This window comes from Sinocyclocheilus grahami, unplaced genomic scaffold, assembly GCF_001515645.1.
Source record: "Sinocyclocheilus grahami isolate Dianchi unplaced genomic scaffold, SAMN03320097.WGS_v1.1 scaffold447.1, whole genome shotgun sequence".
Lineage (NCBI taxonomy): Eukaryota > Metazoa > Chordata > Actinopteri > Cypriniformes > Cyprinidae > Sinocyclocheilus > Sinocyclocheilus grahami.
Window position 1 is genome coordinate 617,651 of NW_015505626.1, and position 12,709 is coordinate 630,359.

The 12,709-nt window shown below is 36.1% G+C and overlaps 1 protein-coding gene across 1 annotated transcript in view; it reads left to right on the forward strand.

Moving 5' to 3' along the window:
* Positions 1-5,298, forward strand: part of slc16a2 (solute carrier family 16 member 2) — a 56,175-nt gene extending 50,877 nt beyond the window's left edge. The window contains exons 6-8 of the mRNA XM_016234216.1: positions 218-446; positions 1,885-2,124; positions 3,196-5,298. Of these exons, the coding sequence (XP_016089702.1) occupies positions 218-446; positions 1,885-2,105 (450 nt within the window). The 3' untranslated portion in view covers positions 2,106-2,124; positions 3,196-5,298. The remainder of the gene's footprint in view (positions 1-217; positions 447-1,884; positions 2,125-3,195) is intronic.
* Positions 5,299-12,709: the final 7,411 nt, after the last annotated feature.

Consider the following 12,709-nt stretch of genomic DNA (forward strand, 5'->3'; position numbering starts at 1 on the left):
TGTATTTTCTTGTAATTTATTGAAAGAAGGTACACCTCCATCTTGTGCCAACTAAACTGACTTGAATGCACCTGACGTCGTAATTACGACTTGTCAACTCGTAAGTACGAACGTCCCAGGAGGACTTGAACGCAGCATAATCTTAGATGTCAAACTTTGGATGTAGCGCAGCATTAGTCCATGTGCTTAGACGATCTCTGTGTGTCTGTATGTGTAGGTGGCATCGTTCATATTACTGGGTCTGATGTCAATGATGATACCTCAGTGCGCCGTGTTTGAAGGTCTGGTGGTGGTTTTCGTATTGATGGGTCTTTGTGATGGCTGTTTCATCACTATCATGGCCCCCATCGCCTTTGAGTTAGTAGGGCCCATGCAGGCGTCTCAAGCTATCGGCTACCTCCTTGGCCTCATGGCCATACCAATGACAGCGGGACCCCCGATCGCAGGTGAGAAGCTTCATCTTTGCAATAAAACATTTAACATTTGCTTGCTTGGAATGACAAATTTTTAGTTTTGGAACTTTGGAAATTTTTCCTTTAAATGCAATTTTAAATTATATTTTATAAGAAAAACATAGTATATAAAATACATTTTATATGTATTTCATGTATTTTATGTAAAAATGTATTTTTATATGGATGATGAATATTCAGTATATATATACATACATATTAAAAACATTTTCTTTTAATTACATTTTTAGTTTTTACTGAAAAATGTACACACATACACAAAACTTGTAGATAAATATGTTGAAACCATAATTTAATCAGCCAGCATGCTGATTTTGGCCGCGTTCCCCAGATAAGACTCACACACATACAACAGACTAAGTGTTTTTCCAGTTTCTGGTACGGTGGACAGGAATGAGATTTATTTCGGAGGGTAAATTCCAAGGTCTCCCTGTGAGCACATATAGTTTGGACTGTTGACTTAAATGCTCTTGTTCAGTGACGGTCTCCATATGTTTCCAGTTCCGCAGACTCGTTTTGAAGAATTAGACCCACCAGAACATCTGCTCCATCTGTACTCCAATAAATGAACCTTATACTTTCAGGTCTCAAGGTTCATTTACAGAATACATTACCTGTCTGAACTCTGGATCGATTTCAGGAAAGCAGAGTCTTCATTCGAGAACGTGATGCATCATTTGTAGGGTCTATTTTCAAAGCGTTGCCTTCACAGCAGGGGCATTAACACTAGGTTTGGATTGGCTGTCACATACTGTTATTTAGCATACTTGCGACCTGACTTCTAAATGTTTATTTAAGTTTCAAGTGATCTTATGTCTTCTGTAAAGGAGGCTGGGGAGCATCTTACCAAAGTCTTCAAAGTCTAAATAGCTCATAGTTGTTTTGCTTCAGATGTGTTCCAGACTGCAAGCCTCATTGAGATTCCTAGAGAAGGATTTTGAAATCGAGAGCATTTGAAGATGAATGTGACCGTCCTAGCGGGGAGTCTCCATTGAATTGGATCAGTTCCATTCGTTAGTCTTTTTATTTAAAGTCAACATGAAATCAAAACAGACTCCATTTACTTTCATCCAGGTCTTATTGTGAACAATGAGTGTATGTTATTCAATAGTAAATCTTTCTTGTTTTTTTTTATTTTAATTTTTAATTTTCACACACACACACAACAATTGGCAAAAGTGACTGATGTGCAAGAGATAAATTAAATAAATCATGTTCCAAGATTAAGAAATCAACACACATGATGCAAAAAAAAAAAATCCTCTTCAGGCTGAACTTCAGTGCCTGCACTTTTCCCTCATTGAATATTCTTTTTCACTTGGAAATACATCTTGCTACAGAAATGAACTGCGTTGTTAATGCTGTCTCATCTCTCAGATGTTCTTTCTCTATGTCTTGTCTCCTTTCTCAGGACTTCTTCATGACTATTTTGGAAACTACCACGTGGCGTTTTATCTGGCTGGTGTTCCTCCGATAGTGGGGGGTATTGTGATGTTTTTTGTACCTCTGGTGCACCAGCGCGTGCAAAGACGACGAAAAGAGGCCAACGACCCCAGCATGGACAAGATGTTGAAGAACTGCTCTAATGGAGACATGCTGCCCGGATACACAGACATGGAGACACACATATGAAGCCCACAGCCTCACAAAGGTAGTTTATGTTGCATCTTTATAGTATTTTTTTTGTTTTATATTTATTTAAATTAAATTTTTTTATTTATCTCAGGGTTTTGAATCCCAGATTTTTAACTTTTGGGCTCCAGTGTATAGTAAAGCAATAAGCCCCAAGAAGCCGTGGTTTACAGTGAATTTATAACAGCTAAGTTAGGCACGACACGAAGCGGAGTGCCTAAAACCCCCTTGGCTGTTATAAATTCACTGTAAACCATGGCTGCACGGTGCTTATTGCTTTTATAAAATGGCTATTCCATATACGTAGTAAGGTTTCACAAAATAAAACGGAGCAAATAAAGTGTAATGATATTAATTAAAACAGTATTCTTCCACCAAACAATGTAGTTCCTCAGAATCAGTTGTGGTTGCAACAAAGTGGTTGCGAAGCAACACACAAACGTAAACAAAGGTGTATGTTTGTAGAGTAATTTACAACAGCTTCGAACGTGGCTCAGCCAATCAGAATCAAGGACCGGAACTCTCCGTTTTATAAAAAATGAAATAAAAATTTCATTCATGCTTAGAAATTGTTATGGTTTGTGATTTTTGCTTTTCGACAAATATAGTCGAATAATAATATATATTATTACATCCAAGTATAAATTTCAATAGGTTAGTGTTTTTAAGCATTCTACATTCATTCCAAAATAATAACTCAAGGCAGTAATCATTGTAAACAATATATTTGTGAGCTTATGTTCAGCTATTCTTTTTAATAGTGAACTTTTAACTATTTTTAAATTTTTTGGGATCATCAGTCATCAAAACACGGTAAATATTGGTCAGACAGAGATTTACTTTAAATTTCACCAAGCTGACAAAAAATGCAAGTTTCATGCATACATTGAAATTTTTATGGTTTGAGATTTTCTCTTTTGTCTCGCAAAAAAAATATTTTGGACCCTGACTGTGTGTGGACATCTAGGATTAAATTTCTGCCATCTAGTATAGATAAAGGGTTACTCAAGCTTAATATTTGATGTGCGACATGAAAAACTGGCAAGCCAGCTGAGTATGTGACGTCTGTTGTTTCTCTGTCTTTCTGCAGGGATTCATCTCACCAGCACTGCTTGTGGCGTGTGTACGTGAGTGTGTGTCAAGATGGTGTGTGATGTATTTCCTCTTTGCTTGGCTCTAATCAAACTCGAGGTCTCAAGGCTTTCCCCCCTGCTCGTTTGCTGTTCTGGAGAGGAGACATGATCATCCATCAAGAGCCCAAACCCTCCTCCAGTGGCCCGCGCTGCTGTTTCCACCGGCTCCCGAGTGATTGAACAACATCTGCATGCAGATTTGGCGAAATCACCTCCTGCTCACGTTTCTCACGAGAATCTGAACGGAGAGCTCAGGTAGTGCAGGAGCCGTCAGTTAAATTAGGATAGCAAACGTTTTAGCACCTTTATAAAGGAAACTTCAATTTGATGTGAGAGAGTAGCATTACCAGCACAGAGAAAAGTGCTGTTTTCATCGAGCTTGATAGTTTATTGTCGAGATTATGCAAATCAGATTTGTAAGCTTTAGATGTTTTCATAATACGATTTTTTTAAAATCCTCCATGGAATTGATTTCGGAAACATTTATGAGACAAATCCGTCTTTCTTCTTGCACTTTCTGCTACGACTTTGATAACCTCAGCCGTGATTTTCTTATCATAACATACCGCAGCCGTGCATCGCTTATGAATTATGAAAAAGCTAATCCTCTGTCCTTAATAATATCCGCTAAATTTAGTTCAGTAATCAGATGCAGAAAGGAGTTCACAAACTGTGCCATGACCATTGAGACAGATGAAAACTAAAGGATCAATATTCATAAAAGGGGTGAATCTTGTGAAAAATGCCAAAGGAAAATAAATAGAAATGATATTTTGCATTAATATATATATTGTTTTGCTTTTTAGTTTTATAACAATATGCACATTTCCACCAAATTTATATAATGCGAAAAACAATCTTGTTCATCGTCACAATACAGTAAAATAATCAAATCCAGACACATAAATCAGTATAAAATACCACAATGTAAAAAAAAAATCAAAGCTGTAAATTAAACTTTATTGGAGATTATTGGAGTTTTTACAAGAAAATATTATTTCAGTCTTAATTGCACAATTAATTCATTTTGGTACTTGTTGCAAAGTATTATTTGTGAAATTTACTAGCAATTTCTGAGTGAAAATTGTTTTAAAGTAAATCCTACATCTTTTATTTCAGTCCACCATTTATGCAAAATATCATTTCTTATTTTTGGGGTAAAATATGACCTAGATATTTCTTGACAATTTTTCTGAGATCCACTCAAGGACAAAATCACTACATCATCTATTTTTTTATATATATATATGTCTTTTTTTCCACATTTGACTCCCGTTTATTGTATTTTTTAAAGAAATTATATTTTGGTTATATGTGTTGTGTCTGGTTTGTTATGTTAAAAACAAATCTGGCATTTGAAATCGAGTGGAATGGACTTACGAAGACAATCAAAGCACGATCTGAATTGAATGACGACACTATAAAAATGTCACATCTGTGATTCTGTTTAAGAATGGAAAGAACTGATTGCTGTAAGCAAAACAGCATAGTATTACACAAAGTGGGCCATGTTTTTGAGCATTAATCGATTACTATGTGACATCTGAAGCTGTGCTTATTCTTTTTGATAATTTGTGTTTTTGTATCAGTCGATTATATTAACATGTCTCACATGTTTAGTGAGAGCAGCTTTTCCTGAGTCTCTTCCAAAAACTAGTGAGCTGAAACAATTCAGCCAAGAGAAATATTGATGATACATTAAAAATAGTTCAGTTTGATTAAAAATAGACTATTTTAACCTACATTTGTGTGTGCATGCTTATTAGAGTGACTTGCTAGCATCTAACTATTGAAATCAATTACTATTACTATTTGCCTATGTAGAGCGTTTGTAGGGTTAGGATGCTAATTCATGGCGTAGACATCAAGGCAGCGCACTAGTATTTGGAACAGAGCTGTAGTTTCTCTCTGCACTTTCATCTGTCTATTTGTCAACTATTTCCCAGAAGCCCTTTAACCACCAGTTTCTGTCATGTTGTCATGGAGACATGTCCGTATGAGCTAATTAACGTTGTTTCTGGTACATTTTCCTCAGAACTCATTAGATGGCCTGTTTAAAACAAAAGATGGTCACGATCTTAACCAAACTGCCTCAACCGACCCCGTCCTGCAGGTTTAACCAGGAGACGGCACTTTTACACTAAAGCAACTAGACCACAAGACACCTCTTTGGGTTCTAGGACTGTGTGATGATGTTGTGTGGTGACTAAAGATGCTTGTTTTCGAAGAATCGATGTCTTTATAGGAAAAAGACGAAATTCGTGCATACCTCAGACGCCTGTTTTATGGGTTCATACTGATAAATATTAGACCCTGGTGCACTTAGTCGTATTGGTTTGCCTCCTACAGTGCTTTGTGCAGATTCATGGACTGCAGTGTGAATCTTTGAGCCTCAAAGCCATGGTTCCTGTCATTTATGTCTCTCTACCTGATCTGCATGTGATTATCGGTGCTCATCACATATAGCAGGCCCTGCAAATGAATCCTCATCCAAATGATCATCCTTCCTTAGAGTTTTGGTCGTGCCATTTCTGACTGAGAGGGATGTGTTTTATATGCGTGAGGGACGAAGAATGAGAGAGACAGACACATTTAGACTTGTAGAAACTCAGGGAGTGCAGACGTTTTTCATTTTTCATCACCCGTCTGCATATTATTGCACGCTGGATTCATAAATCTGTTATACAACACATTTTATTAATAAAGGCATTGGAGTCTGAATAGGTGAATTGGGTGAATCTCAAGAGAAAACACACACACACACACACACACACACACACACACATACGTAATATATATATATATACATGCATAAGTATATGCATTGTGAAATGTGACCCTGGACCGCAAAACCATTCATAAGGGTCAATTTTTCAAAATTGAGATTTATACATCATCTGAAAGCTATAGATAATATATAATAATATATTATATTTATTTAATTTATAATAATATAAATTAAATAAATAAGCTTTCCATTGATGGATGGTTTGTTAGGATAAGACAATATTTGGCCGAGATACAACTATTTGAAAATCTGGAATCTGAGGGTGCAAAAAAAAATCTAAATATTGAGAAAATCGCCTTTAAAGTTGTCCAAATGAAGTTCTTAGCAATGCATATTACTAATCAAAAATAAAGTTTTAATATATTTGCTTAAATTAAATTTACTAAATATCTTCATGGAACATGATTTTTGGCATAAAAGAAAAATCTATAATTTTGACCCATACAATGTATTTTTGGCTATTGCTACAAATATACCCCAGCGACTTAAGACTGCTTTTGTGGTCCAGGGTCACATATGGTCAAGAACATTAAAATCTGCATAAAGGCAGTACTACAACTAATATGTACAACTAATATGACTTTTCACATTACATTAATCAGATGGGGTTTTTTTGCATTACAGTAATAATAATAGTGCAGGAAAATGCTTAATTTATGAAAATGTCATAATGCAAAATAATTGAGTAAAATTCACACACATTACAGATGTTCTTGTCATAGATACAGACTCCCGCAGTCTGACTCACGCCGCTTGTGTCTTCCACTAATCATTTTGTCCAGTTTCTGCCAAATTTGTATGTAGGGACTGTGGTTTGTCTGTCTGTCTCTCTCTTGTCTTTTATTCTGGTTTTGCTTTTAATTAAAGTCAGTGCAAAATTCACCCTATTTACTTTTTGAATATGTAAGTTGACTTGGCATTTTACACTTTTGGCTTTAGGGATAACTCATTTTTATTTTTTAACCTTGCCCAACCACTCTGATATGTAAATCTACTTATGATTCAATTTCATGATAATTTTTTTTCCTTTTAAATTTTTCCCCCCCCTAGCCTGATTCTCTCACTGACCTCACTCTCAAATATTTCACAATGGCTGTTTTCCTACCAAAATAATGATTTAACTTTTTCTTACCTCACATCACTGCCTTCTTGTCCCGTCCACTTGCTGCATTTTTATTTCAAAATGCAGTTCAATGTAAAGGCCAGATAATCTATTTACTGTATTTATTTGTTTGTGTTCCTGCATATTGCAGAAGGAATTTAATCTAGGGGACGCAATCAACTTTATTTTTCTGTAAATGTTGAACTGGTGCGTAAACATAGTAAAGGTCTCTTTAGCTTTCGGATCAATACTTCAGACCGCTCTCTGCCCTTTCTGATGTACCATGTGCCTGCACACAAAATACTCTAAACTACATTTACACCAGGCTTCTCAATTATATCGTTTACAGTTGTCAACACAACAAAAACTGTACTTACGTTTAAGTACATTTCTCATATATATGCACTCTAGGGGTCGGTGGAAGGGTGAAGCGCTTTGACCTCTTGTGTCTGGAGAGTGTCTGTCCCGCAAACTTACAAAATCAGCAGGGGATCAAATAATTATTTTCCCCACTGTATATACGCTACCTTAGTCATCAAATGGAGGCTAGACGAAAAGAAAATGCCAGCGAAACTTTTCTGAAGACAGCTAGTCTCTCATAGCCAAAACTTTCAGACTGAGGGCAGAAAGTCTGAGAGCATGACCGCTTTGAATGGCCAAGGCCCGCCCAAGAGGCCATATGACTGACAGGTAATTCAACCAATCACGTTTCATTTTGTGCATTAGGAGCATATGTCCCTAAAATAACAGAACGATGTGTAAAACTCTTGGATATATTTTAAAGAGTCTTTATACACATATAAGCGCTTTCTTTCACGAGGTTTGCTGTCACTGCATCTGTTTCCAGGTGGAACGTTAAAGAACACAACACGGTTCTCCCAGAAAAACTGTAGAACTCAACTAATCAGATGAGGAGAGGACTTATAAACTCCTGAAGTGTTTCCATATGCATAATGCATTAGACATTCAGTCAACGGTCGGTGGCTGAGACTAGAAGACAGCTAGTTCCCTTGAGATATACATTCATATAAATCCCCCAAATAAAAACTCATCAGATTTGCACAAATCATCTTATTAATGGCCTATTTCAGTGTCAGCACGGCTAATAATATTAATACTTAATATCCTAATGATTTTTGGCATAAAAGAAAAATCGATAATTTTGACCCATACAGTGTATTGTTGGCTATTGCTACAAATATACCCATGCTTATGACTGGTCTTGTGCTCCAGGGTCACAATAAGCTTAAAATTAGTTTGAAATGAAATAAGATTAAAATGAAATGAGGTTACACAGTTACAGGTTTGTCTTCAGTAGCTGTGAGGGCCGGAGGCGCGGAGGTGTAATGACACCACTAAACCTCTAGAGGGCGCACACTGTCTAAATTCAAAATCACTCACCAGCGCCTCAGTGACTGAGTGGGCTTCGGTTTAGCCCACTGATCTATAATAGATCAGTGGTTTAGCCCCTGATTAAGATCAAATTACATATCCAGATATGGGAGCTGAACAAGTACAGTGAACGTAGCTTGATATTTAAAAAAAAAAAATTTAAAATTAAGCACATGGCCCAGGTTGTAACAGACAGTCAATTTTCTTTTTCATTATAAAATCATTCGGTACTAATAGTTACCTTTGATGATAAAATTCGTCGACTCCCGTCTTACCTTCCGACGATTTGCAGAATTGTCAGGAATTTCTCCTTTTAAGAGAAATTCTTGAAGCTGCATGGGCCCAGATTACTTTTAATAGCTAGGCCTACTCTCTTTAGCGCCTGGTTACAATTCCAACAAAATCGTGTTATGATAAATGCTGTTTTAATTACGTTATAATGACCATTAATGTCTGTATTAGTTAGCTTATGTACTAGGATAGCATACATATACCCGATTAGCCTTATAACTTAGTTTATACAGGAATTTGCACTCATCCTACATGTATTCACATCTATTTTTTATTTAATTACGTGTTAAATTAAGTGTTCAATGTCCAAAGTTTTATTTTATAAATAAAACAAATTAATGATGTTATTCACTTAAAATGGTATTATTAGTTTTATGTATTAATTAGCAGTTTTGGGGGTAACGCATTACAAGTAACGAGAGTTACGTAATCAGATTACTTTTTTCAAGTAACTAGTAAAGTAACGCATTACTTTTTTAATTTACAAGAAAATATCCGAGTTACTTTTTCAAAAAAGTAATGCAAGTTACTTTTTTTTCAAATTTATTGATTGAGAGCTCTCCTGTCCCCATGTTGAGAGAAATCAGAAGATGTTACTGTAGTTCAAAAATAAATATGAATATGCATTAATTCATCTCCCTCACAAAAAAACACAGATTCAGTATTCCTCAAAATGAATAAAAATAATGCAACTCAGAATATGACACAAACCTGCAATAATTAAATATTAAACAACACAAATATCCTTTATGTATTTAATCCCATTCTATTAACCAATGTCTTTGCTTCTGACCTTCGATGATCCAGTTCAATCGTACTAATAAGCACAAATTACTCTAGACAAACAGTCGTGTGTCTTTTTTTATTGCTGAAGTGTGTTGAAATGTCTTCTTCTGTATTCTACTGTACGGACGTAAATGTACTTTCCCTTCAGCCTGAAGCGTATTCATTTCACTTTTGCTATGAAAAGGCTTTTATATTTGCCAAAAATACAACTTTTTTATTTTAAAAACAAACAAGCAAGCCCTGTCCAGATTTAAAAAGTAACGCAAAAGTAACGTAACGCATTACTTTCCATAAAAAGTAACTAAGTAACGTAATTAGTTACTTCTTTATGGAGTAACACAATATTGTAATGCATTACTTTTAAAAGTAACTTTCCCCAACACTGTTAATTAGCAGGAAATCAAGTGTATATTCCAGAATGGCGAAACCAATCCAGCAGTCACACACATGGAAACTCCCCCTGCTTGTGTTTTATGTGTTGCGTGCTGGCAGAGTAAAATGGTGGGGACGGTTGCAACATGGCTTATTTCTTCAATCAGGAATGAGCTAAAGTGATGATATTCATACTACACATGCTCAAGCAGCCCCTCATCCTTCCTGGATGAAATCAGGCACATGTGACCGTTCCTTCTACAAATAACAATTTTCATGGTAAAAAAAGTATTTTTTTTAATCATCAGATTTTTGTCATACTGTCTAAGTGTCACGAATTCGGTCCATGGACTTCCGTTTATTCACCACCACAGGTCACCCTTTCCATTACATTGACTCACGCACAACACAAACTGTTGCATAGCACCCCGGACTACATATCCCATCATTCTTTGCACGATTTGCACACTGCACTGATTGCACTCATTGCACACAGCTGTTTCTAATCACCTCACTCACTATATAACACCCACTCTAACCACCTTTCTCGGCTGAGTATTGTTTAGCCTGTACCCCTTTCCGAGTCTCCGTGTTTTCCTTGTTTTGCCTTGCCTGTTTTTGCGGTTTCTGATCTTTGCCTGTTTTCCTGGATTTCTCCCTCTCGTCTCGCCCCTGTGATTCTGTCTGCCGATCGGTGACCTACGCTAGCCCTAGGACTATTCTTGTGTTTTTGCCCGCCATATACCTGTTTGCCATTGTTCGACCCTGCCTGTTACACCACGTCTCTTTTAATAAAAGCTTGCAGATGGATCCACACGTCTCACGTCTCGTCAGCCCCGTTACACTAAGTTGTTTGCAGTGAAGCATTGTGAAATAAATGATTTATATCAGTGTTTTCTTAACTTCTAATAGGCATAGTTAGCATGTGTCAAAGATATTGTGTCAAGCTAATATACCAAGTTTTGTCAGGGCTGTCAGTGTGGGGACAGTTGCAACACATTGTTGCAACCGTTCCAACATGCTGTCCCTTACCACAACATTGATGTAAAAGCTTGCCATAACATTACATAATTATATGGATTAATAAAGAACCCCTTTCAATAGTTAGGTATTTCTACTTTTTTAAGTAAAAGTGGACTCATTTCAAAAGTGGACTCAAGTAAGTTCCATAAAATGGTAGATTTGTCTAATTTGAATTTTAAAAAAGTAAGACTGATTACCACTGTTATGAACAGCTGCTAGCTGGTCAAACTAGTTCTTAAGACGGTCTTACGATAGTGGCTATGTTTATGCAATGGCCTCAGTTCAGTAACCTTTCACATATGTTAACAGAAGCAGGCTATTATTACATTTCAGTGTCTTGACTCTGATTAAATTAATATTTTGTAGTTCAAATGTATTGTAATAATTAATCAAGACATGGTTGTTACTTGAAAATGTCCCCCATTTACTATTCTTTGGTTTTTATACAGCCAATTTAACTTATTAAAGAGTAGACCATGTCGATGCACAAATAAAATAAAGAAATTGCAAAATGATATTTAAGAATTGTTTTAATTACATTTTAATGAATGTTGCAACTGCCCCTGTGGACTGTTGCAACCGTCCCCTGTTGTGGGGTCAGTTGCAACATTTGACTTTGTCTATTCAAGTATAAATTGTATGTATATAATCATATGTGCACATGTTACAGCAATGTGGGTGAGTAGCTGACTGATGTGGCTTTATTGTAATATAATTCTGGCTTTCTAATGCAAACAGTCTCTGAGAAACTAAAGCAAATGCAAAAAGTGTTGCAACCATCCCCACTCTCCCCTAATGAATTCATTCCGAGCACATATAGTCAGTTTTATGATGTATATCTGCCGCTGAGTGGATTTCCACATGAAGAGCAAACCGCATTACCTCGGAATCTATAATGAAATTCACTATTACAGCCCTCTGTGTCATTCACTTTTTCTCGGTTCTTCATCTTCTTCCTCTTTTATACTCTTGATATTTTCATATCTTGTTAAGTAAGTAAACAGAACTCTTTCAAATAAGTTTCAAAATAAATTTCCATGTAACGTTATATGGATATCTTACCATGGAAAGCATGAGTTGCACTTTTAACTTTTTTAACAGTTTGTCACCTCTCACTAATCTGATTTTTAATTTAAGTAATACAATACACTAATGTAATGTCTACACACACACACATTGTGTTTCCATGTTTTATGGGGACATTCCATCTGTGTAATATTTTTAAACTGTACAAACTGTATTTTCTATCGCTCTACACCTAAATCTACCCCTCACAGGAAACTTTCTGCATTTTTAGACTTTCAAAAAACTTATTTTTATAAGCTTTATAAGTTTGTTTCCTCATGAGGACCTAAAAAATGTCCCCACAAGGACAACATTTACTGATATTACTATCCTTGTGGGAACATTTGGTCCCCATAATGTGATAAATACCATGTACACACACACACACACACACACACACACCAAACAACGGAAATACCAAGACACAGTCTGAATTCATTACAGAAGCACAAGGGACCAATTTACATGCCAGTAAGGTTTACGATATTATTTCCAGATCTGTTTTATGAGGCTAGCAAATTCCTTGCAAATATTAAGCAAATACAACCTGATCATGTGGACATATATGGCAATGCGTGGCCTGCATCCTTCTTATTTTTGTTTAAACTTAAGAGCTGGGCAGCCATTTGTAACTTAAATTAGCGAGACTTTC